Source organism: Colias croceus, chromosome 17 (assembly GCF_905220415.1).
Source record: "Colias croceus chromosome 17, ilColCroc2.1".
Taxonomy (NCBI): domain Eukaryota; kingdom Metazoa; phylum Arthropoda; class Insecta; order Lepidoptera; family Pieridae; genus Colias; species Colias croceus.
The window spans coordinates 8,365,095-8,390,687 of record NC_059553.1 but is presented as its reverse complement, the minus strand read 5'-3'; the positions used below and the strand labels follow the sequence as shown (position 1 = coordinate 8,390,687).

General features: G+C 33.2%; 5 protein-coding genes across 7 annotated transcripts; 3 read left to right on the top strand and 2 right to left on the bottom strand.

Moving 5' to 3' along the window:
* Nucleotides 1–1,830: 1,830 nt before the first annotated feature.
* On the top strand, nucleotides 1,831–9,501 carry LOC123699382. 2 transcript variants are annotated; one of them, XM_045646323.1, is made up of 7 exons: nucleotides 1,831–3,003; nucleotides 4,206–4,594; nucleotides 5,990–6,145; nucleotides 6,782–6,913; nucleotides 7,342–7,879; nucleotides 8,176–8,351; nucleotides 8,470–9,501. In XM_045646323.1, exons 1-7 carry the CDS (start codon nucleotides 2,020–2,022, stop codon nucleotides 8,855–8,857), a joined length of 2,763 nt encoding a protein of 920 aa, XP_045502279.1. In that variant the 5' UTR covers nucleotides 1,831–2,019; the 3' UTR covers nucleotides 8,858–9,501. The 2 variants fall into 2 exon arrangements, with proteins under 2 accessions (XP_045502279.1, XP_045502278.1); XM_045646322.1 differs by having other exon boundaries at nucleotides 7,327–7,879.
* Nucleotides 9,502–11,966: 2,465 nt separating this feature from the next.
* On the top strand, nucleotides 11,967–13,924 carry LOC123699398 (calcium and integrin-binding protein 1-like). Of its 2 annotated transcripts, XM_045646346.1 has the most exons (5): nucleotides 11,967–12,089; nucleotides 12,181–12,283; nucleotides 12,537–12,684; nucleotides 13,155–13,279; nucleotides 13,626–13,924. In XM_045646346.1, the coding sequence occupies exons 1-5, from the start codon at nucleotides 11,998–12,000 to the stop codon at nucleotides 13,734–13,736; spliced, it is 579 nt and encodes a 192-aa protein (XP_045502302.1). In that variant the 5' UTR covers nucleotides 11,967–11,997; the 3' UTR covers nucleotides 13,737–13,924. The 2 variants fall into 2 exon arrangements, with proteins under 2 accessions (XP_045502302.1, XP_045502303.1); XM_045646347.1 differs by lacking the exon at nucleotides 13,155–13,279.
* A 148-nt stretch (nucleotides 13,925–14,072) lies between these two features.
* On the bottom strand, nucleotides 14,073–15,212 carry LOC123699405. The gene is made up of 3 exons (XM_045646353.1): nucleotides 15,070–15,212; nucleotides 14,857–14,966; nucleotides 14,073–14,565 (listed from the first exon to the last, which is right to left on the bottom strand). Exons 1-3 carry the CDS (start codon nucleotides 15,124–15,126, stop codon nucleotides 14,412–14,414), a joined length of 321 nt encoding a protein of 106 aa, XP_045502309.1. The 5' UTR covers nucleotides 15,127–15,212; the 3' UTR covers nucleotides 14,073–14,411.
* A 306-nt stretch (nucleotides 15,213–15,518) lies between these two features.
* Nucleotides 15,519–16,663, bottom strand: LOC123699404. Its single transcript, XM_045646352.1, has 3 exons — nucleotides 16,515–16,663; nucleotides 16,079–16,188; nucleotides 15,519–15,779 (listed from the first exon to the last, which is right to left on the bottom strand). The coding sequence occupies exons 1-3, from the start codon at nucleotides 16,575–16,577 to the stop codon at nucleotides 15,626–15,628; spliced, it is 327 nt and encodes a 108-aa protein (XP_045502308.1). The 5' UTR covers nucleotides 16,578–16,663; the 3' UTR covers nucleotides 15,519–15,625.
* Nucleotides 16,664–16,913: 250 nt separating this feature from the next.
* On the top strand, nucleotides 16,914–24,733 carry LOC123699385. The gene is made up of 7 exons (XM_045646328.1): nucleotides 16,914–17,179; nucleotides 18,751–18,924; nucleotides 19,139–19,338; nucleotides 19,947–20,126; nucleotides 20,782–20,914; nucleotides 21,166–22,281; nucleotides 22,983–24,733. The coding sequence occupies exons 2-7, from the start codon at nucleotides 18,777–18,779 to the stop codon at nucleotides 23,357–23,359; spliced, it is 2,154 nt and encodes a 717-aa protein (XP_045502284.1). The 5' UTR covers nucleotides 16,914–17,179; nucleotides 18,751–18,776; the 3' UTR covers nucleotides 23,360–24,733.
* The last annotated feature ends 860 nt before the right edge of the window (nucleotides 24,734–25,593 follow it).

Sequence of the window (25,593 nt, the reverse complement as noted above, 5' to 3'; positions counted from 1 at the left end):
CTACAGAACATTTTTATGAATTTTTCCAAATAATATGCTAATTGGAAAAATTCATGGTTCAGATATAAATCATGGTTAGCACAGACATATATTAAGATAGACTACGCGAGTGAATGTACTTCCCGTGTCCAAGCTAAGCTTAAAAAACTTACTTGACGCTGACCTACACTCAGTCCGCGCTTGCAGTTCGGTAAGGAAAGACGTGAAACTGAATAGAGTAAAATGCCGAATTGCGCAGTAATAAACTGTAGAAACTCCACAGCTGTGAGTGGCCAAGTTATCGGAGATGTTTCCTTCCACCGGTAAGTAATTTTCTAATCAGAATATGCACTATTTATTTTAAAATCAAATAAAGAATATTTGTGGAAAACGATCGTGACAACTGACAAACATGGATACGAAATCATACGGAATGATTCCGAATACATTGCGGCTTTTACTTAGCACGGTAAAGAAGGCGTCGTATGATAGTACGCAATGAGTAGCGTCTTCTCATTTTTCTGTTCTCATTTTTCTGTCCAATTTTGTGGTTAGTGATGTTCATTCGATGCAACAGTTCTCGATTCTAATCAATTTTGTAAACTCTAATCAATTTGAAATCGAACAGAAAAATGATAAATGAATTAGCAATTTTTTCAGAAAAAATAAGGCAGATTTTTTTTGTCTTTTAATACGACTTGACCTAGAACTTTTACTTAAAATATATACTTGTATATCTATCGGTGTAATTCGTAAACCGTACAAATCCGAACATAAAAGAAAAATGGATCGGGGCAACGGGACATAAAGATTGGTTTCCAACAAAATATAGTCTATCATCGTACTGACGGGCTCGGGCGGGCTGGGAGGCGACGTGTTGTGGCGCGGGATCACCGCGGGGTAAAGCGAGCAAGATAGTACGATGGACTCCGGTCTCCGATTCTAGAATCGCCGCGCGAGTGGCGATGGCGGCCCTAATCGATTTAGCGTAAAATGAAATGTCCATCACTAAAAAGTGCTCGTGACGTCATAACGCGTCAAGGTCAGTACAAAAAATATGACACGCTTGGTTTTCACACAGATCGCGGTACTTGCGTGGCCTATTTAGATCTTTGTCTGTGATGGTTAGCCATGGGTTAGCCCAATCCCACAGGCTAATCCAATTAATCTGTAAATTATATTTTATAAAATATTTGTAAGAAATCCTTATCATTCAAGCTTCTGCAGTGGTCAGAAAAACAATCAAACCAAAAAGTGTAGGGACGATAGAAAAAAAAAAAAATATCGCAGAGATAAGTTTTAAATTTGCATTTATTAATTATTATTATGTACATTGTACATATCAAAACGCGAGAACTTTTGTTTCCCTTTTTTGCGTAGTCTCCCACATATTTTTGCGCACACGATTTCGAATATTACTATATTGCTTTTTGATTGCAAAGTTATATAATATGAGGTTTCTAATCGTATCAAAATAAGTTGAAGAAATAATATGATTCACATAAATACTTAGACTTTATAGCATTAAACCAACGCTACGCTTAAAGCAAAAATACTATATTTCAATACGATATATGAGTGTAAATATTATATTATAATATGCAATTAAATAATAAAAAAACCTGAAACTCACCTATTTAAAAACTCAACTCTAGGTCAGCGGGTGAATTTATATAAATATACAAAACGAAATATTTGTTAAAGCTATGGACACAATCAACAAACAAACAGACAAGCAAGCAGTACCTAGTATATATTCCGTAAAGCCTCGTATCCGAGATCGTTTTTGTTCAGTATAAAAATTTACTGTCGTTTGATACTTTGATAAAAAAAAAAAATAAAGATGTCGCCGCACAGTATTTAGGCGCCATGCATCTTTCCATATATAAATAGTAAATACACATTAACATCCTAAACTAACGATAAACATATGTGTATTTGTAAGTTTTCGTTTTAAAACAGCTCAAAGTTAAGAAATGTTTTTGTTCCGTTTGTATTTTGTCAACAATTGGATGTCTATATGACAATGTAGTAGTGGTGATGGAATCCTTTGAAGACTCAAATTGTCCTTCAATGAATGATAGTTTTTCTCTTTACGAACGTTATATGAGAAGTTTTAATGTTAGAGAACATTTTGACGATAAGCATAGTGAGCAATCTGCATCTTCGAGCAGTCGTGATTATGACAGTTCTAACAGTGTAGGGAACATTGACCTTTCTGTTGCAGTCCCAGCGAATTTAGATAAACATGGGGTGCAATTAATAGAACCTGTCAGTGATTCGCTTCATCAAATATATGACAATGTTGAAAAAGATATAAATAGTGATTCCTTGATAGAAAAATCGTCTAGTGTTTACTTGATAACATCATCTGTGGGGTCGTCGTCAGAACAATGCTTGACTGACAAGTCTGACCTCGGCGAGGTTCGAATTTTTTCAGAAGAATCCAAATCCGGGGGTGAGAAACCTGTTTTCATAACATCGATGATGGAAAACAGCAATAACGCCGTCGACAGCGTGCCCATGTTTCGGGACGTTGTTCATGAAAATGTGTTCAAACTTCCAATTAGCGAGCTTTCGTTCAATGGCACGCTAAAGCATGTGCAGAAATTGAAGCCCATCGTGGATCCTTTGACAGCATTGAGCACAGCTAATGTTTTAAATAATGACGAAAATTCGGAATCGAGAGTCGATAGCGAAATTCAGACGAGCGAAAAAAGTATTCAGGCATTTAATATAGATGATAGGAGTACCAGTGATTCGAGGAATGGCAGGACGGAGAGTAGTGGGGACTCACAATACCAGGATAAACTTGACAAGGACTCAACGGAGACAATGGAGAGTTCAAAGTGGAATTTGGAGCAGAGCTACTCCTCGTTAGAAGCCTCATTTGACAGTGGTGTCCGTTCACCAGACATGTTCTCGGACGGTGATGAAACGGATAATGATCCAGAACCTGAACCATTTTGGACGTTTTTGAAAGACGTCGAGACATATGAAAAGAAAAAAGTTAGGAGAATTCAGGTTTGTAGCACTGTTTTATTTGTGCATGGTCTCTTCACTATCACTACATAGTATAAAACAAAGTCGCTTTCTCTGTCCCTTTGTATGCTTAAATCTTTAAAACTACGCAACGGATTTTGATGCTGTTTTTTTAAATAGATAGAGTGATTCAAGAGGAAGGTTTAGTATATAATTTATTAGGTTTTAGACAAAGCGGGCGAAGCCGCGGGCGGTAAGCTAATAAATCTATAAATAACATAAAAATGAATTTTATATGTTAAGGTTAAGTTTTAGGTTATGTTTTGTGTATTATCATTAAAAGCTAACCTAATTAACAAAGTGAACAACACTTATAAAACTAGGTTAGTTTTTGGGCTCATTAACAATATTATCTAACATTTCATTATCTAGTTTGAAATGTATTGAATATGTAAATATTTAAGCTGAGGAATGCACATGTAATATCTCAAACTTCTCCTATCATTATCTATGTTGAAATGTACTTATTGAATATGTAAACATTTAACCTGAGGAATGCAGATGTATTATCTCAATTGTGTAAACAATTTAAATTATTACACTTCAATTTGTTTAATAATATTAATGGAACTATTACTATAAATAGTAGTATATTTCATTTTGGTGAAACTTATATTGTAGTGAATTAAGAAAGTAGATTTATTGGTAGTACTAAACTGTATGTATGACTACAAGACTCAACCACCTTCTCATTTTTATTCTTTATCTCATACATTTTATTAAAGTAATTATTCAAATTGTGTGGGAAAGCTTTTCCAGTCAAAATATAATATGTAGACAGCTGTTTCTGTAAGACAGAACAAAATTATAAGTAAACACTAAAAAAAATGAGCAAATTCTTTGTAGACAACAATTTACGAGTTTTGTAACAACATTAAACTATTAACATTATTTTGATACTAAAAATTAGATAACATTTAATTATAATTATGTATGTGATATTTTCCTATCTTCACTAATATTATTAAGAGGAAAACTTTGTTTGTTTGATTGTAATGAATGGGCTCATAAACTATAGACCGATTTTAAAAATTATTTCACCATTTGAAAGCTACATTATCCACGAGTAATATAGGCTATATATCATCATGCTAAGACCAACAGGAGCGGAGTAATGCGGGTGAAACCGCGCTGCACAGCTAGTTTGTCATAAATTCATTGATAAGTTTATTTATTCTTTTTAGGAAACACTTCAAGGTATATTACCCCCACCCTCAGTGACCACACTAAAGACTGACGTAACTCAAATGCTTAAAAAATACTATGCCTTCCTCCCGACATTCAACGGAGAAGAGACAATAAATATAGAAGAAAACTCTATGACACCCACAAAAAAGGTTTCATTCATCCAAATACCAGAGATATGCCATTCTATCCAAGAAACTGCCGAGAATGTATCAAAATCGATTGTGGAACTTGAGAAAATAAGTAGTTCTAGCAGAAATACTTCTAAGTGTGAAGATGGTAACTCGAGCATAAATGACAAAAGTATTGAATTGAAAATTTGTTCTGAGGCAGAGGCTAAGGAGAATGCATGGCCGGATTTATTGAAGTGTAGATATTATGATGTGTAGTGAGTATCAAATTTTTAATGCTAAATTTTATGTTATTCCAACTGGTGTATGGCTTCAGTTGTGTTGTTCAAAATTAATCATTGATTCAAATTTGAATATTTATTGGATAGTTAGGGATTATTTTTATGTTTGTAAAGGTTTTAGCATCTGATACAATTTAATTAATTATACAAAACAAGCTACAACTTATATAAGTATAGAAAATACAAGAATCTACATAATCAAGAAAATACATAACCAATTGAGTATTTGAATAAAAAAAAATTATTGATTTTTTTATGTATTTTAAAACCTTATTATTAATAACTAGCTTCCGCCCGCGACTCCGTCCGCGCGGATGTCGGTCTTCGCGTGGATGGTTTATTTCTTCATTTTGAGTAACTCTGACAATGATATCTTATAAATATACATATATTGGACCCAAATACGGCTAGGCCTATAATAATACGCAACGTGTGTTCGCGGTACCTACAACAGAACAACGTCTATGGATAACTGAAAAATTGAGATTAATTTTTTTCTACGTATTTTTCCAGGATAAAAAGTATCCTATTTTACGCCCAGGATAATAAGGTATAATTATACCAAGTTTCATCGAAATCGAACCGGTAGTTTTCACGTGATGTCTTCACATACAGACAGACAGACAGACAGACAAAAATTTTTTTTAATCACATATTTGGGTTTGGTATCGATCCAGTAACACCCCCTGCTAGTTATTTTTTCAATATTTTCAATGTACAGAATTGACCCTTCTACAGATTTATTATATGTATAGATATTGATATTTAATGCAAAAAACTCAAAAAAAAATATTTTTTCAATTAATTATACGCAATTAAAAATTGATGAAATTTAAATTAAAATCACGTGACTATAAACGCGCCATGACTGGTCACCATGATAGATGTGACGTCAAAATGTTTTAGTTGTATACGTTTTTCTATCAACTGCAATGTGTGAAAACTAACATTATGACGTCACACGCGTCCGGGTGACGCTTCGGGAGTTGTCGGTGTGTTTTCGGTACTGGATTCAAAGACTAATTTTTATTTTGAAATAACTTTTGAATTATTGCAAAAAAAAAAAATTAAAAAAATAGTTTTGTTATATAAAACTAATATATAATCTTTCCATTTAGCACAAAAATTTTTTTTATTCAAATACTCAATTGCATGCTAAAGAAAGAATACTAGAAGTCAGGAAATCTGTGGTTTTTCAAAACCACCATAGTGCTTTTAAATGTATTCTTATCTTCAATTTTCTATTTATTATTAACAATGAAAGAGTAAAACGTTGAAAACTGTTTCAAGTTTTTACTTTGAGCATGTGAATAATCTTCTGTTAAACTTTTTATAGTTTTGATTCATACTATTGTTTCTTTACTCTTCCAGTTACAATCTAACAAGTCACACAGAGAAATATGAGATGTTAATGCAAAGATATGCAGAACGGTTTGTTGGTGCAGAAACAGATACCAGTGTTAATATTTATTCTGGGGGCTTGCAGTCCCCCAGTAGCGCTAGCAAACGAAAAGCTCTGAGAATTAAGTAAGTTTGTTTTACTGATATTTTTTATATGCAATAAAAGCGTGTTAAAAAGAGCATAGATAAGGATGTTATTTATTTATTTATTAATACTTTATTGCTCTTACAAATTACAAATTGAGACTTAAACTAGGATACATTGTAACAAACGGCGGCCTTATCGCTAAATAGCGATTTCTTCCAGACAACCGGTTGTACAGAGAGAAATTAAGTAAAGGATAGGAGTAGGGCAGAGCATAAATAAATATATGAACACAAATAAAAAGAAGAGGAGTTAAAAAATATGAAATAAAATAAAAACAGCATAATATACAAGCCACACAAGATGTTATGTTTTTATATTGACATGATGATTTAATTCAAACTTTTATACTTATTTAGAAGACAATACAATCACTTTATTTGTAACTTAAAGAAAATTACCACACATTGGAAAAAGTTAAATTGAATTGACAATACAATAGTTTCATTAGATTTAGCATGTTTATAAAGATTTTTTTATTAATTTTTGTTTATATTTTAATTGTAATTTAACTGACAGTATGAAAAAGCATAATATTATCTTTTCATGGTTGATATTTCAATTAAAACAATAATTACTCTACAGTTTCTTATGGCTACTAAAATTTATTTTTTTAGAATGGCACAAGCCAAATCACCCGGGCGCCGTCTATCACATTTAGCGCGGAGACGACAAGCATTCTGTAGTGCAGCCACTATTGGCGAGAAAGCACAGACTTCAACTAGCAAAATGGTCCTCATTGATAAGAAGTAAGTATTATTATTTTTAGATTAATTCAGTAATTTTGTAAAATACAGTGAATTGAAGTTTATTTTTATATGCAAAGTTAACAATGTATTATCTAACTCAGTTTAAATTTGATTAATTTAATGTTATATTATTGTACAGTTTTATAACACCATTTTTGCATTAAAAAATCTATAGTTAGTTATCTAATGAATTTAGAAATAGTAGTCTGTTAAATTACTCTGTACTTATAAGTTTACACTTCACTTTATCAATGAAAAAATAACATCTTTTATTGCACAAAAAGCTCAATTTATTAGCACTGCATTAACTAAACAATTAATTTCATTATTTTGCCAAATTATTAAAGAACATAACATAATGCTTCTATACCGTCTATCGCTTATAACACTCATTGACTAATTCAATTTTCAAGTTACTTCCCGCACAGAAAGCTGATTAATTCCGCCGAACGAAAGAGCCCTAGAACGAAACGCACGCCAGGCAAGAAGACACCGTCACGCAAAACGCCAGGCAAGAAAACACCGGCGAAAACACCGAAAACTGGCGGTTCTAGTAAGAAAAAAGCCATGCGAAGGCTGGTTTTGGACGATAACTTGTCCAAATCACAGCCAAATAGAGAAACTTTGAAGCGAGCGTTATTCATAAGTCCCGAGAATAGGAAGCCAATGCCTAGTGTATCTAGTATGTCAGTGCCGAATCAAGCTATTAAATCTAGACGGGCTTTATTTGGTTCGCCAGTACGATCAGCTGAAACTAAAAGTATGGATGGGACGCAGAGTGATCACTTCTTGAAAAGGAAAAGAGATCCATTTGATGATGATGTGGAGGCTAATAGGAGTAAGATAGCGAAGAGTTTGTCGTTTGGTGGCGATTTTGGTAGTGCTAAGGCGGTGGCGTTTAACAGGCGAGCCTCAGAAATGTTGTCGACCAGGAATAGTGCAGAGTTGAATGAAACACATAAGAAGGTAATTTGAATTTCATAATCCAAAAGTAATTTTAAGATACATGGACAATATTTTCCATTTAGTACCCAAATAGTAAAGATTGGAATTTCTTACACATATTATTTTAAGCTCTTTTAATACAAAGCTGTCTAAAAATTGGTAAAGTTAACCATGCTGAGAGAGTAGCATATTTCTTGCAAATAGTTAATAAAATAAAAAAACGTCAAGTGCAACCTTGATTGTCAGTCAGTCGGTCACCTTTGAGTTTTATATATGTATTTAGATTATTTTTGTAACTAATAATGATTATATTACAGAAACTCCTCTGGGCAGTATCAGAAGCGCTCCGTCTGCACGGTTGGCGGATGTCATCCCCCGGCTTCAAAGAGAAAGCATCGACATTAGCCAGGCTAACTAGAAGATTGCTGACGTTACCGCCTCATGCTGCTAAATTGGCAGCTCCTAAACTTTCTACGTCAGATACGCTTTTCAAGTGAGTTGGTTGTTTATTCCCAAAATTTTTTGAGTTTGATATTATTTCGGGAACTCCAAACCAATTTCATGTGTATTACTATTATTAAAAATATATTAATGCAAATGTCTTTTTTCAGGTTGGCAAGGCAGTATGTATTCGCCATAATCCAAGGTCGAACGGTCGAAGAGTGTTTCCAAGATGAACAAATAAAACTAGCGAACGAAACGAACAAAATATCAGGCTACATATCAGCGACAGCTTACCAGCAGTTGAAATCTAAACCCCACACATTAACCTCCCAAATTAAAGAGAACTGTACGAATAAAAACATAGTACAAGAACCGAAAAGCGCTTCGAAGAACATACTACAAGATAAACTGGTTAATATAGACTCTAATTCAAGTACGAGCATGTTTGATAAAGTACAGTTTAGATCGAACTCAATGCCGTCGTTCGAGGAAGCGGCCAAAATGAGAGCAAGACGGCAGATTAGTTTTGACAATGTGGAGTTTCCTAAACGATGAGTGTATCTAGTGATTATTGGTATTTATTTTGTGTGTGATTCGTGGATTGGTGCAGTGTATTTGTGTACTGTATTTGGATGAAAAGATGAAATTTCGTAAGGTACTTAAAGTTTGTGATTGTTAACATTTTGTGTTTATTAAATGTAAGGTTGTTTTATTCAAACTTATAATCTGTAGTGAGCAAGATATTCATCCATATCATTGTGAAAAATATTTTAATATTTGAGACATCTTGAGTGTGAAGTTTTTGCTGTATCCATCAACCTGTAAGTTATTTTTTATTATTTCTGAATAATTTTAAATAACATAATATAAATTCAGTTAATACTCAAGCTAATAATATCAGTCCGGCAAAGTTAGAATGAATTAATGGTTATTGATAAAGTTCTCCAAGTAAATCGTCATTTTCAAATGGCATTTAACACAGTCTTTCCTATTCTTAGTAAGGAAGAAAACTTATCAAAATAATTTTACTGTTTTACATTTTTACATAGACATACACAAATACACTATGTCAAGACAAAAAACCAGTTAGAGCTAGTGCGCAAGAGCAACTTTTGTCTCCGCAACTATTTTGTCTCTCCCATCAATTCTATGGGCTAGTAAGAAAGTGCGCGCACGTAGCGACGCAACTCCCGGGAGACTTTTATTAGCCCATAGAGTTGATGGGAGAGACAAAATAGTTGCGGAGACAAAAGTTGCTCTTGCGCGCTAGCTCTTACAGTCTAATTTTGGCAAATCAAAATATTTGGTCGAAAGTTGTAGACAGTTTGATTTTTATTACGAAACTAGCTTCCGCCCGCGACTCCGTCCGCGCGGATGTCGGTCTTCGCGTAGATGGTTATTTCTCCATTTTGAGTACCTCTGTCAATAACATCTTATAAATATCTATTGGACCCAATTCCAAAATACGACTCCGCCTATAATAATAGGTACGCAACGTATGTTCGCGGTTCTACGGAACAACGTCTATGGATAAAACTGAAAAATTAAGATTAATTTTTTTCTACTTATTTTTCCAGGATAAAAAGTATCCCATTTTACGCCCAGGATAATAAGGTATAATTATACCAAGTTTCATCGAAATCGAACCGCTAGTTTTCACGTGATGCCTTCACATACAGACAGACAGACAGACAGACAGACAGACAGACAGACAAAAATTTTTTTAATCACATATTTGGGTTTGGTATCGATCCAGTAACACCCCCTGCTATTTATTTTTTCAATATTTTCAATGTACAGAATTGACCCTTCTACAGATTTATTATATGTATAGATTGACTGGCAAAAAAGTATTTTAATAAGGACATGACATCTGAAAAGTTAGTATGTGCTTTTCCAGAATCCAGATATCTATATAAAATCAATTGCATACAAAAAAGTAATTAAATAATTTTAATTAAACTATATGTTCATGTTTAGCATGTTTATAAATATTAGTGATTAAGATCTATCACAAAATCTGCACTATCATTGCCTTTATTTCTATATTTTTTTTTAGTAAGTATTGAATTTGAAAACATGCAATATTGTTGTTATTTTTTGCTTGCAATTTTGTTTCGTAAAAACATGTGCTTTTTGTGTTCAGTTGTTTGAATATATTATATTTATGAGGCATTGCTGATGATTTTGTTATAAGAATTTTTTTAATTATTTTTCAAAATAGCTTAAAAATGCCTTCAATAACGAAATAAATAATTATAACCGAGTTAAATCTATGCCTAATACATACCTAATAACTGACAAAATTGTAGTGTTAAATGTGTTCTAGTAGTTTAAAAGTTACAAGTATGTAGTCTTTATTTAGTTTTTATATTAATTCTTGTAACAGAATTAGCAACAATGTCTGTTCAATGTTCTTCCTAGCTTTTGAGTTATCCAATAATTTTAATTATTTTTTATGTTCTGTCGCAGGCCGAATTTTCTTTTGTCACTATTAGGTTTAGTCAAATATGATCATATTATGATCAGTTTACATTCGCCTATTGTTTAAGATTTCATTATAAATGTTTAATATATTTTTAGTGTAAAATTTATTGGAATTCTCACAATTTTTTTCTTTAGGAAGTAGTTTTTTAGTTTGTTGATGACGATGGAAGCATGAAAATTCAAGTGAATTAAATATAACATTTTTAGTTTTTACTGATATTTGATTATTACTTGTAGTATTACTTCTTGTTTGATGACTTGACTCGTTAGTTTCTAAGAAACATTTACCGAATTCGTAATAAAAGAAGATAAGGTAAGAAAACTTTGTAAATAAATTATATTGTCATGTGTCACGTTATTATTATATAGCTTGACCTGAACCGCTGTACCGCGCCCTAGGTATGTGCGGTGAGGCGGGGACCGGGTAAGAAAGAGCACGAGTTAAAAGTTAGAAAGAAACGGAATGGTCGGTACTCTCCCCCGTCTCGCCGCGCATATTACACATTTTCCTCTGCGTAATTTATCACGTTTTTGCGAATATTGCTTGCATGGAAATGTAAAATCACTTGAGTTTCTTTAGATATCCGTCTTTTGTAAATAATTTTACGTGTGTAATGCTAATGACTAAGCACTGAGTTGTGAAAGAGAAGGGTATAGAAAATATTAATATGTTGCCGTCTAACTTTATAGAACTACTTAAATTCTTTTCTATATAAAAAAAAATCTTAGATTTATGATTTTTTTTCCGGCGACAAATTTAAATTCGGATTTCATTTATTTTTGAAAAGAGATAGCACATGTTCAGGTTTTTCTATCCCGCTCTACTTGCGTATTTATGAACGTTGTACTGAGACTGATCTCAGATGTATTGAAGTATGTAATAAATTATTTTGAAAGATTTCGTGTTTTATTACATACTCTTGCCATGGCCCTAAGTTCCTACTAAACAAGATAAAAATTTAAAAAAATGTTAATTACGTGTCGAACTTGAGCCGTCTTACAAATCCCAACTATTTATAGATTTATTGAGTTTTCTACACATTAATAAAAAATGCCTGTAAAGTACGTAATTGGTGTTTGTGCAAATACCATTTCCATATATTTTTATCAGTATAATATGTATTGGACTGCGTCTAATCTAATATAGTAATCGATAGATAAGATATTCAGTAATTACTTCGGAATGAATACAGACTTCAATCATAACAATGGGCTCTTCCCAAGTAAAACATTTGCTAACTGAAGATGTATTAGAAGACTATACGTCTCTAACGTATTTAAATAAAGGAGAAATATATCAGTGAGTATATTTTTAATTTTAATGAATTCTTCACAAATTCTTAACAGTGCTTTGATGTTTAATTTCCTATTTTTATGAATATTATTTCCAGTTTATTGGAGAAATTTCATTCCATTGACCCTGATAAAGTAAACAACAACTTCGCGCATAGATTCACCAAACAGGAGATCGTAAATAAATTCGAAGTGCTGAAAGTAAGTAAGGGCATTTTATTAGATTCAGTCAACATACAGTTTTTAATAATTATAAAACGGAATTAACCGAGAGTATGCATGGATGTACGTTTGTTACTCTTTCATGTGAAAACCATTGAGCCGATTTTGATGATATTTGTAATTTACCTATACCAGAATAACTTACCATAATATACCCACGGTTGAAAAATTTGATTATAGAGACAATAACTACACACCAATAAAAACTATGAAAATATTATTAAATTTCCAGAACAATCCCTTCCAAGACCGGATCTTCCGCGTGTTTTCTTCACAAAATGATGACTGCTTCTCCTTCGAGGATTTGCTGGATCTGTGCTCGGCTATGAGCTCTGAGTGTCCTTGCGAGGTCAAAGCGGCTTGGGCGTTTCGAATATATGGTATTTTGTGTTAATTTATTATCATAAAGTGATAGGCTTGTATAGACTACAGGCCCATGTTGAAAAAGTTATGGGTCATTTGAACCACCAGGTGACCTATCTAGTAAAAACCTCTACTTGTATTTTCGAATTCTCATCTGCACTCAGGTGGACAGCTTACCAGTGACGGCGCGGCATAGTGCTGAATCTTATTATTTTATGCTCATATACCTATCGTTCTAGATAGGTCACCAGCCCCCCTAGCCAAGTGGCAATCTCATACATTCGTAGTCTATTCTATTGAACGCTACGCTAACAGAAAGCCACTTGGCTAAACGTACTGGTGGTTCAAATGACGCATAACTTTTTCAACATGGGTTGTAGTCTAGTATTCATGGTAAACATTTGTAAACCAACAGAGTTGGCTCATAATGTTGTGTAATAGTATATAATAATTATTCTTAAACATATTTATAGCATCATTTTTACAGATATCGATGAGGATAATCAAATCACGGCTAAAGATATATGCCATTTAATAGACAGATTGACTTGGGACGTCTACAACCGGAATCACTGTTTAGATAATGAGTCGAAGTTGAAAATTGCTAACATCGTAAGTAGAATAATAATAATCAACACATTAAAATTTCGCTAAAGGGCCTCTGCGTGTTGGACCTGTGTCCCCACGTAAGCCTTTCAAAGGACCGGGTATCTTATGGCGGTACCCGTGTATGTGAGAGATAATAATTAAACCAGTTAAATTGACATAAAATTATTAGACGAGAAAACAATTTAGTGTAATATGTACCTCGCTCAGGTATAAATTACCGTAGGTACCTTTATTCAAAAAACTAAATGAACAATTAGAATCAATTTTAAGGCTTTTTTACACGTTATAATTATAGAAAACTGCATATCTTGTAAAGTATATCAATTACTTTTACAATTTTATTTTCCAGATATTAGAAGAAATAAAATTGGATCACTCTGGCGGCATCGGTCTTTCAGAGTTCCAATTTATCATATCAAGAATACCAGAATTTACGTCATCATTTTATTTCCGGCTATAAATATCGACAATTTAAAAAATCTTTTAATAACTCTATTTCCCAGAAATATACCCAAATAATAAAAATTAAATTAATTCACAGTACTGTAAAATTATAATTTTGATAAGATAATCAACAAGAAATACTTCAACTACACACACTATGCAAATAATAGCCAATGATTGGACAAATAAACGACTAAAAATGTTGTTTTTTTATTTATTTTAAGTGTCTTTGTTTGTTTATTACAGCTAAATTCATCGAGTTAGTAATTATGCTTTCTGTGTTTATGATATTTTTTCTTTTAGTAACGCTTGGCTCCTTCGCCGGCTACATAACCAAGCAGTATGAAAATGTTGCGACGTTGCCAAACCGTCGCTATGTGAGTTAAGTCGCTTCACACGTTTTTTTGGCGTGAAAATCTACGGTAGATCGGTACGGTGGTCTGTGTTGTATGGATAACTATGGGGATTGGGGGACTGATGAAAGAAAGAAAAGAAAGAAAATGCATTTATTTGTAAGGATGACATACCACCATGTTTACAGACGACGAACTAAACGTTGATTTTCACGCCAAGAAATGTGTTTAGACAAGCGGCCTTAGGTACCATATTACCAACATTAACTACTTGGACACTTAGCCGGCGACGTCTCTACGGCCGCGGCGTCTTAATGAAGTAAAGCTTTAAATCGTATTTATCTAACAAAAGCTTTGCAAGCTGCTTTATTAAAGCGTCCAGCGAGCGTTCTATCCGGCAATGATGGGATTCCACTTGTACGCCCCGTCTCGCCTGGCAGCACCACAGGTTGCTTATACTTCACGTGGTATGATGGAAACGATAGATAGACACTGAAAATAAAGATAAGACAATATTTTAAAAGTTATAAACGAAATATAGAAGAAATCTCGCACGTGCTTGTTTTTCAAAAGTAGTAGGAAGTTATAAGCAACAAGGCGTCAAAATTTGTTGTTCACAACGCCAATTTTTATAATAAAGCGAAGATATTTAATTAAAATACTGTTAAAAATATTTTCGTTTAATAAGTTGATGAATTTTTTAAAGCAGTTTGTCTGGATCGATATATGTACATAGTTAGTTAGTTAAAACCCATTACTTATTATGAATTCAGACAAACTTACGGTGTCATCTCAGATGGACACTGGTACATGTATTCAGGATCTTTAAAGTACAGTAAGGGATGATTAGCCTTCGGATACCCTCTGTAATAATCTCTATATCGCTGACAAGCCTAGAGTTAAAAAATACTAAGAAAATCTTTATGATTGTTAAGTAAAACTCTGTAACAAAATTTGTTATAATATACGAACAGTTTGTTGGAACTTGGAGCCTACCTCATAAAATGTTTCAATTTCATCTAATCGTCCATTATCTACAAAATAAATATCCATCTTGGAGGGTAAAAAAACCTACAAAAATTTTCGTAAAAACGTGTACGTAAAGCGCGTACCTAAAGCAAGAAAAAATTATTTAAAATTGGCGGCTAGAACTGTCATATTAAAAAAAAAAAGAAATTTGTCAGTTTTAACCACAGACTATAAAAATAAATAAAAATCCTTCGATTGTGCGTGGATTGTGCTTCGATGCCTATGTACTCTTGTTCTTTTTTGTTAATTATTGAAGTGAAACTTCTTTAAGCGCGTTAAGATTAATAGGTATATCTTGCCAAAGAAGTTTCGCTTCTGGCACGTGTGCTCGGCACACGCCCTTTTTTTAATTTCTACATTACATGTTTTACATATAAAATAGCTTAGTTCTCTCACTACAAAATAAGAACAACGTATACCATTCAAATATTTTATTTCTAGCTCAATCATAATATCCAAAAAAATAATACATCGTAAGTTTGTATGTAAAATAAAACAATAATAATTGATAAATTCGTGAAAGCTATCTTATAAATGCTTTACATGCTGGTTTATTAAATCGTCCAGCCAAAGAACGATCTGGCAATTGTGGAAAACCAGAGGTTCGACCAATCGTTGGTGGCAAAATAGCGGGTTGCTTATATTTCACATGATAAGGTGGAAAACTCAAATAAGACCTGAAATTTAAATAACATTATTGCTCATAGCCCATAGGTACATTGCAATGATACTTTACAGTCTGTATTATGCACGCAGCACGGTTTATAATATTGTAGCTAGTAAGTAGCTAGGCCGTCCTGTTTCGAGCGCGGGAAAAAATCAAGTATTTTTATACCTCATTATTTTATTCTTATGGATAAGTTAAATCCGTCCGGTAGTTTTTTCAGGTTGTTATCTTTTAAAAACATGAATCCAACATTACAAACTAACGCATAAACTGTTCTAAAATAAACTACAAGCTTTATTGATTACTTACTCGGACATTTCAGATGGACATTGGAAAGCATATTCAGGTTCTTTAAAGTATTTAAGAGGATGGTAGCTTTTAGGATATCCTTTATAATATTCTCTGTGCATTTGACATGCCTGTAAAATATTCATACGTCTATATTTCGTAATTATTTTGTAGCAATAGTATGTTAAAATTAGTAGTAGCCACAGAGCAATTAATATAGGTACTGCTACAGTAGGCTAAGGCCGTACTATCAAAGAGAATACAAATACTACGTGTACTATGGCTAAACGGTCGTGGATGCAGACTGCATTTCTATTCAAAAGTATAAACCACACTCATTAATACTTGTACATAAGTATAATAATATGTATAATAATGAATTACTCAAGTCTTTGGGAAAAAAGCCTTAAGGCCAATGTATGGCCATAGCAATCCATATTAGCGTAGCTTTACATACTTGATAAAACTTTTCTATTTCCTCTTGCCTTATAACATCCATGAAAGCAATATATTTAACCATATTATTAATTAAAGAAAACTAGATTTTATTATGAACAAATTTTGTATCTATTTTAAAAGCTTGTGCAAAAATTTAATAATATACGAGATTTTAAATGACAGATTGGATTTTTTTTAACACTGTATGAAAAAGACAAGGACAGATGACAGAATACTGACTGGCCTGTTCTGTGGAGTATTTACTTTATTTACCTATTTACAGAAGTACTTATATTTTTTAATCACAATATTTTTTGTTTATTTTTAGGCACAGTTTTTAGGTCTCTACAAAATCTCTTTTTGAATCTATAATATACACTATATACTGGCAACACATTCACATATGTATTTCGTTCAGCAAAATGAAACGTCAAATCGTCAAAACTCAAAACAATATTACTAATTTTGATTTTTGAAATACATGTGTTTTCGTGTGTATTCAGTGGATATAAAATAAATTATTAATTTTAATTTAATACCTTATATATTCACTAAAGTGTAAAAATCAATAATATTCGAAACTAGTTCACAGCATTGTTATTTTGGGTATACTATTTTTGTCCGCTCTACATTTAGTGCATTGATATAATTTTGACACCTAGGAAAAGAATGAGTTCCTGCAGGGTGAGTTGATTAATTCGTGGCTATTTCTACACAATTAAACGTACGTTTATTTTACTGTACTATATTGATTCGTCACACACGACGCGGTCTGATGAAAATTTGCATTTTTATCACGCACCTGTACACTTTCCTAAACTTTATTGCAAAATGCGTCAATATTTTTGTTATTATTTTTTTGCAGTTTAAAAGTTGAAGGTTGTGCCTATACGGAAGAGATAAATAAGTTTAAATTTAGTGAGTCAAAATGGATTATTTTCGTACTATTTCTTATGTAAACCTAAATTTCGAATAGGTAGTTTTTTTTTCATATTAGATTCTAATAGGTCTGTTTAAGCTTGAAACATTATTTTATAATAACTTGACTTATTTCTCTAATATTATTTGTAGCTTACTCATAATATGTTATCATATCTAAGTCTAGATATCAGAAACTGATAAGCATTACATTAAAGTACAATTATAAAGATAAAGGAACTCTTTCATTGGAAATTGGTTCTAATCAAAATTGGTTCAATAATTTCTTAATCTATCACATACATGTATTGAAAATTTGTAACAGAAGTAACTTAATAAATAAATGATAATGTAAGTTAAAAAATAAAAATATTGTATTTATGTTTGGAAAAGAAAGTGTAATAATATGAAGCTTGGCTAGTCTATGAATAGATATTTCAAAATGAACTACACATTACAATTACTAAGTCATCACAAAAAACTTGATTGTGTTGTGTTTTGTCATTGGAAATCAATGGAGTGAGTCAGAGAGCATTGTACTTAATCAGCTGATAAGCCAGCCGTATCAAATACCAGTAAATATTTTTATTTAACTAATACAACTGATTGTTGTTTACAATATTCCAGAAATGTAGAGAAGAAGAAGCTGATAATATGTTTCTTTAATTTGTTTGTTTATATTAGTCTTATTTAATAACTCAGCCCCCGGAATCACAGACACAATAGAAAATCTATTGAGTCGTGGTCAGATCGGGCCGCTCGGGGCTCAATGGGTTAAAATTCAAATTATAATAAAATAAAAAAATAATCACTTTAGATTATCTATACTACTCTGAATTTATTAATTTGCGGGTAATAACAATAAGATAGCTAAAATTAATATATTTGTTTATTTTAAATTCAGGTGTGCTTTTATAAAAATAAGAATTGAATTCACAGAGTTAAATCTTTTATTCATTAGGCAAATTAAGATCATTGTACAAATAACATGAGAGATATACAACAATAGATAACTTTTTAAAAACTTAATTTTGCAGAAACTTTATGACACACATAAATGATATTTTGACATACATGAAATTGAATCCATCATCTTTGATTATTGATTTCCATACAATTTCTATTCTCATTATTTTGTGACATCCCCTTTCCTGTTGCTATTGGTTACATTTTCCAGATTCAACTCTATCCTTTTTAAACTTATGTAAATATAAAATTATTATGGCAAAGTCTTTTGTGTAAATTCTGCAGGTTTCTGTATCTAAAATATTTGTTTTGAACCACTCTATCACCTCTATTATAACTTTCAAGAATCATAAATAAAAATTATATTTCAGATTGCACCGCGCATGGTATTATTGTAATGGTGATAATGTCGTGTGCCGGCATGGGCGATGTTGGGTTGCGCGAGCGCTTGCCCGCCCTCTGGCGGCGGATAGAGGACGCGCACTATAGCTACCTGGAGACCGATGATAGTCCGGAGAAACTACAGCAGAAGAAGAAGCTACAAGGTATGGAGGTGGAGTTATAGTCATTTACAGGTCAATGCAGGATGATTTATGAGAGATTAGAGTGGTAATTTGTATACATTCAATATTGTTTCTGCACATTTAAATAGTATTTATTCATAATAATATATAAAAAACTGCACTTTCAACTTCACATATTTTTAAGTATTTTTAGAAATAACTTTTTTTAAATGGATGATTAAAACATTTGTTCCAGGTTACATAACAGAATACCTGTGTCTCGTGCCTCATGAGTGTAAATTTGGCCTCTCTGAAACCGGCAAGGTGTTCCAACGTACGATCAACGAATTGCCTGATTATAGTGCGTATAGAGCTGGTATAGGATGGGCGGCTGTTGCTAGGTACGCTGGCAATCTACTCGCTCAACCCTGGAGGAAGGAGTATAAGGTTATACGGGTAAATTATCCTCATACTGTGTGGATGTGTATTGTATGTATGATGTTGATGAAATTGGTGGTAAAATTTATAGATAAATTCAATTTTACTGCTCTGCTTTTTTTTTATCTCTATTATTCGCCTTTGGAACAAGTGGCCAACTAGTTTAAAGTGATAAATTAATTCACAGTTTAATCATCGTTTAAATAACAATATCACAGTTGCATTTACATGACTCTGAACTTATACCTAAAGCTTCTTTTTCCAAGTGGCAAGTCTCGATCCCAGTGAGGACGGATTCTGCCAATTTCAAGTTTTGAACAGATGATCAGTTGTTAATGCTCATGTTAAACATACTCTGTGCTGAGGAAAGCTTTCTAGCTTTGTATTCCTTATTTTAAATGTTTTTTGACGTGACAACGTCTTATAATTCGATAGAGCCGGCTGTATGCACGAAAAAACATGACTCATGCGGCATTACCTCGCTCTGAGGCGTTCCATGTAAGGCTTGAAGTGCAAGCGAGAGCGCGGAACGAGCGACAAGGAAGCACTATCGGACGTTGTCACGTTCAACAATCGTCAGTAAAACGACTTTACAGACAACCAATTTGTTTTTTATTTCCATCCAGCTATATTCGGGCTTCTACAAACACGAAGTGGAAGCAAATCTAACAGGCGCGGAAGTATTGTTACACGCGCTGGGGTATCGCGCGTCGGGCTCGGGCCGGCTTGCGCTAGACGGGCCCGCGTGCCCCGACATGGCGGCCGCGCTCTCAAGGGACGCTCTCATTGCACAGTGCGAGTGCCAGGTGAGATATCCACGCATCGCATCAATTTAGTGGATATATCAATCGCCGTAAAATTGCAAAAACTCTTACAGCCCTTTCACACGGCAGTCCAGTTTTGCAGGAACGGCTTTTTACGGTATCTTGCTGAACTGGACGCTGTGTTCATATGGCAGTTCAGTTTTGTAGGATTCAATAAAAAGCTGGTCCCGCAAAACTAGGCTGCCGTATGAACGCGGTTGCATCCTGTTCTTCCATTCATACGCCGGTTATCAAGTGATTTAGAGTTAGATTACAATCAAAGTCGTGGATCGAATCGAAGCTTGCAAACTATCAAAAAAATGTCATATTGTCATTGATCCGTCACATTTGCTTACAATTTATCGCATAGCTCAGATATCGATCTGTCGAAGTGAAACCGTTAAATTACGATCTATGCGTCAGGTGCAGGCTGCAAACTACGGAGCCCGCGAAGTTACAAATATAGGTTATGATAGGTTAGTTAGTACTTAACCTATCATAACCTATATTTGTTCAACAAATTAACGTGCGAGGTGTGTTTCGTGGAATGCTTTTTGACAATTTAGCGCTTTCACTTCGATACTTTGATGATATTCATAATTCCTTTTTTGCTGATCTCAAAAAATGAAACAATTCTAACTATATTGTTTTGTGACAGATAATGTCCCAAATATGGGAGTCCGTATGGGGCAATGGTGGTCGCGTGTCGTGGGCTGAGATCGCGAGGGACCGGGCTTCTTTCCCGTCAGATATTAGTACTGCAGCTACTAGGCTTATTGGATATGCTGAAGGTAAATTTTTACGTGCTATGTGCTATTTTGGTGTAAAAGGACTGTAATTAGATTTTAAATGTAAAGAGAAATAAATGTATATCAGAACAAAGGATGTTTTCTAAGATTTTATTTACTCATTTTTGAAATAAGTGTTTTGTTGATGTCTAATGCTTCAAAAAAATTCTAGCCTATAATATATTGATCTCTATGTGAATCATACTTATGTATGATTATTTTCGTTGAATAACATACGTTTTTTTAAATTGCAGAAGCAGAAATCTATTCGAACATTCCCGCACAATCTGACCCTCGACGATCGCTGGATAGCAACTACCCTCTCCCTTGTAACTGTCCGGAAATAGAGGAACCGATACAACCCCTAATTCACCCTTACATGATGCAAAATATGCTCCCTCAAATGATGTATCCACCAGATATGTCGATGCAAGTCCCTCAATGTAACCCGGTCCCCATCATGGCCCCGTACGTGCCCTACTACTACCCCGTACAGGCCCCATACATGATCCCCACACCGGTTTACGCGCCAATAAAACACGCGACAAATGTACCAGTAAATGGATATCCACCGCAGTACAGACTGCCATCAGTTCCTTCAGTACCGACCGCACAATTGATCGAATTAGATTACGAGAAAGATGTAGAAAGAAACGACAAACGACGGCACAGGCACGAGTCAAAGAAAACTTCCAAAACGACGTACAGTGATGTGTCGTTACCGAGCTTTCCAAGATCAGACACACAACCAACGTTAAGTAAGGCAAAAGAAGATGGGATGGGGACGTATGAAAGCTGGGATTATGTATTCAGAAATCTATCGAGTAAGCACCAAGAAGGAGATAGTAGGAGTGGTTTTTCGCAATCTCTAGACAGGGATTCAAGAACGCTAGATAGACTGGATAGAGAAGAAAAGAGATCTAAATACCAGCCTACTACGCTCGATTTAGAAGATGGGTTACAAGCGTTAAATCTAGACAGATCGTACGACGAGGAAATGTACCGAACCGCTAAAGTCAACGAGAATCTAATGAGGCTAAAACAAGAACAAGAGAAGAAGAGAGCGAAGAGGCAAATAGAAGAGAAAAGAGTCAAGAAAACAGAAGCAATCGGAAATCCAAAAGCAGATGGTTTAGTCACACAGAAAGTCGCTCCGGACAAAGTGAAATTATTAACGAAGAAAGAAATAAAAGATAGGAAAGAAGTTATAAAGCAGACTAACGGACAAGTTAGTGAAGAGAAGAAGTTGAAAAAGAAAGATAAAGAAGAAATTAGGAAACCGGTGAAGTTGGTAGCTGCTGAAATGGATAGGTCTAAGAAGCCGGTGGAAAATGGAGTGCACAAGCCGCACAGCGCTAAAAGTGTAGCAGGTAAGTTATTTTACATGTTTTCAAACTTACACTACTGTTAGACGTAACTTTTGATTTAATCATTTTGTTGTCACTATTTCCTGTCAAAACATGCTTAGCTGTCGAATACTATAAATTGCCGATTTCCTTTGAATCGTGGCGCATTCGTACGAATGCTGCCTAGGGACTCGGACGTTGTTTATACGACGTTTGACCCAACTAAAGTGAGGGCACTTTATTAATAGTCGTTGACTTGCTGCGTTTTGTTATCAACTACCTACATCAATTAGGTAGCTGTGTAGAATCGCAGTACATTCTTATTACATTCAAACTAATATGTAACCCGGCCTCGCGTGTAATTTCTTACACTACACATTCTTGGAATATTCAAATTTGGATTAGTTTGAATGTTTGAATTTGGATTGTTTTAAGCAGAAGTTGTTTTGTTTTTAAAGGTGAAATAAATTTGGGATAAGATAGAAACCATCCACATCAATTAGGTGATAATATAACGTATCTAATAATAATCGTTGTATCTATTCTAATAAAAATTAATTAAATTATTATTATAAGACATGTGAGCAACGTAATTCCGTTTAGTAGCGTTCCAGTATTATATCGACAAGATGTCGGAAACTTAATATTCAGTCATTTTCTCATTATACAAATTGAAAATTATTTGTTATTGTGTTAAAAATTTAACAATCAAAATCCAATTTCAGGCTCTAGCACACCTTACGACCACAAAGCTCAACTCATAGTATCGTTAGACGAACCGGATTCACGGAAACAGAACGGCGAACGAATCACGCCCGAGCGGCAAATAGTTCAAACGGATCAAACGGACCAAATGAATCAAACGAATCAAATGAATCAAATGAACCAAACGAGAAAGTGGCAATGCGGTACATGCACGTATTTGAACAAGGACAGTTTGCAAGCGTGCGAAATGTGCGGTAAGTCGAAGAAGGGCCCAGAAATAGAGCCCCTAACGTCTGGTGGAAGGGAGTGTCCTACTTGTACGTTGGTTAACAAGCGGGAAGCGAGGGCCTGTGACGCGTGCGGTACTAGTTTGGACCATTGCCCCACTTATATTTGAATTATCGATTATTTTGTTGAATTGGGGGTAGTTTTGGAAACTATGATTTTGAGGGTAGTTCGAGTTTTTCACTGACTTGCCAAAAAGAAGGTTCTCATTTTGGTCGGTTTTTTCTTTATATGAGTTAATATGGTAGCAATATGTGTGATTCAGTAAAATATTTGTTATTTTAATACAAATCTTTAAGAAGCCTATGTAAAAGTTTACATAACTCCCCCCCTTTGACTGTAACATAGTCGATATAAATACAGGAGTTTTGTCAAACCTCACATATATTATTTTTGTTTAGATAGTCGTTCGTAATTTTATAGTTACACATACCTCTAAATCTCATTTTGTGTTTGTGTATTGATAGATATCAGAAATTATTTTGTGTACAGGTCAATTAAATATTTTATCCTATAGTTCATATTTGTAGGGTATGTTTTGTCGCTATTTCCATAAAAATCAATATTAAAAGTGAATTGTAGTCAATAACACAAATTACACCTTATGGCTCTATGTTTTAAAGTTTATTTTTAAATAACCTGAGGGATTTAATCGATTGACTTGACTTAGATTTTTTACAATATCCAAATCTATTTTGATCCTATAGGAGTGGTCAAGAAATTAATATAACCTAAAAATATAGGATTTTAAGTGAGGTCTAATTTTTTATTCAGTCATATTGAAGAATATATAACGAAATAACATTTAATGGCTGCGTTCTAAAATAACACGCATTTTCAAAATGCATTTTATAAGTTTGTATTTAGATCGTAGTCCTAGCTGAAATTATTATCTCTGTTTTGCTCAGACAATAGGGAATGTTAATGGGCTAGAGTAGGACGGCATTATCGTATATTTATTAGCGTTGCATTCGATTTTAATGCGAGTTTGGAATAAATGTGTATTGGGAATGTTTTCATAATTTATTTTGTTTTTTTAATATCTGTCCATTGTTTTTTGTAACTTATAGTGAGTGTATTTAATGGGAATGTTATTTTTATTTTTTATTGTTTAAAAATTAAAATTATGAATGCAAGCGATCTTGTTACATTATATAGATATATTTCTATTTATAAATATAATGCGGCACTATTTAAAATGGAGGGAAATTTTCCGGGCGTTATTTCTATTAAAAATATACAGTCAAACATTAAAAAGATTGTTTTTTTAAATATTGTAAAATATTATTTTTTCAAACAATAACTTCTTATTAAAAATTAAAATGTAGTGATTTCACTTCTTCCAAATTTACCTTTTTGTGTTTGTTATTTTGGCGCCTTTTGTAAGAGATCTTGATCGTTTAAAGTTTAAACCAGAAGATGGCGTTGGTATGAATAATTTATTAGCATAACTTATAAAATATGTACACTTTTTAATAAAGTTTGAAGAAATGTATTTAATTATTCCAATATTATGAAGTTGCATTGTGTTTTTTATTTATCATGTTGCATTTTTTCATAATTTTGTTATTTTTTTTGGATTTTCAAAAATAAATTGTATTTAAATATTTACTAACTAAAGTTTACGATGCAAAGTTGAAATGTTAATAATTACTAAGTTTTGAATCAAAATTCTATACTGTTTATCGGTTAATAAATGTTTGTATGTATGTATGTTTCCTCTGTTATATCGTCATTTTGTTGTTCAAATTAAAGTCTTTATTGTTATTTATTATATAAATTGTTTTAACTCGCTTGTGACAGGGTAATGATTGTTTAGGATATGTAGTGATATTTGGATGGTAACAACGTTATTTATTTGTTTTTTTAGTGTATTTTTTGAAGTGAAACTTCTTTAGGCGCGTTGAGAGTAAAATTTCAAGGTCGGGTCAAGGCAATAACGTCACGTCATGGAGTAAGACGACGTTTCTGGTATCTTTGAATCTTGCCAAAGATGTTTCACTTCTGACACGTGTGCTCGGCACACATGCTATATTTTCATTCATATAAACCTCCGAATTGATATACTTATGAAGGTCTACTATAAACTATCATCTTTATTTTCTCCTTATTAAATATTTTTAAAATTGAATTTGTATAGCAATATCCATGACAGTATATTATAATATATATATATGTATGTAATATTGTTTTTTCTAACTTTTGAATGATTTCTTTGTTGTTTTTCCTATGGACAGTAAAATCTTATATTGTTTTGAAATCGAACATCTGTAACAAATCAAAGATCAACTTAGCAAAGAAGTTGGTTCTTATCTTTTAATTCTATAGTACAAAACTATTATTAAT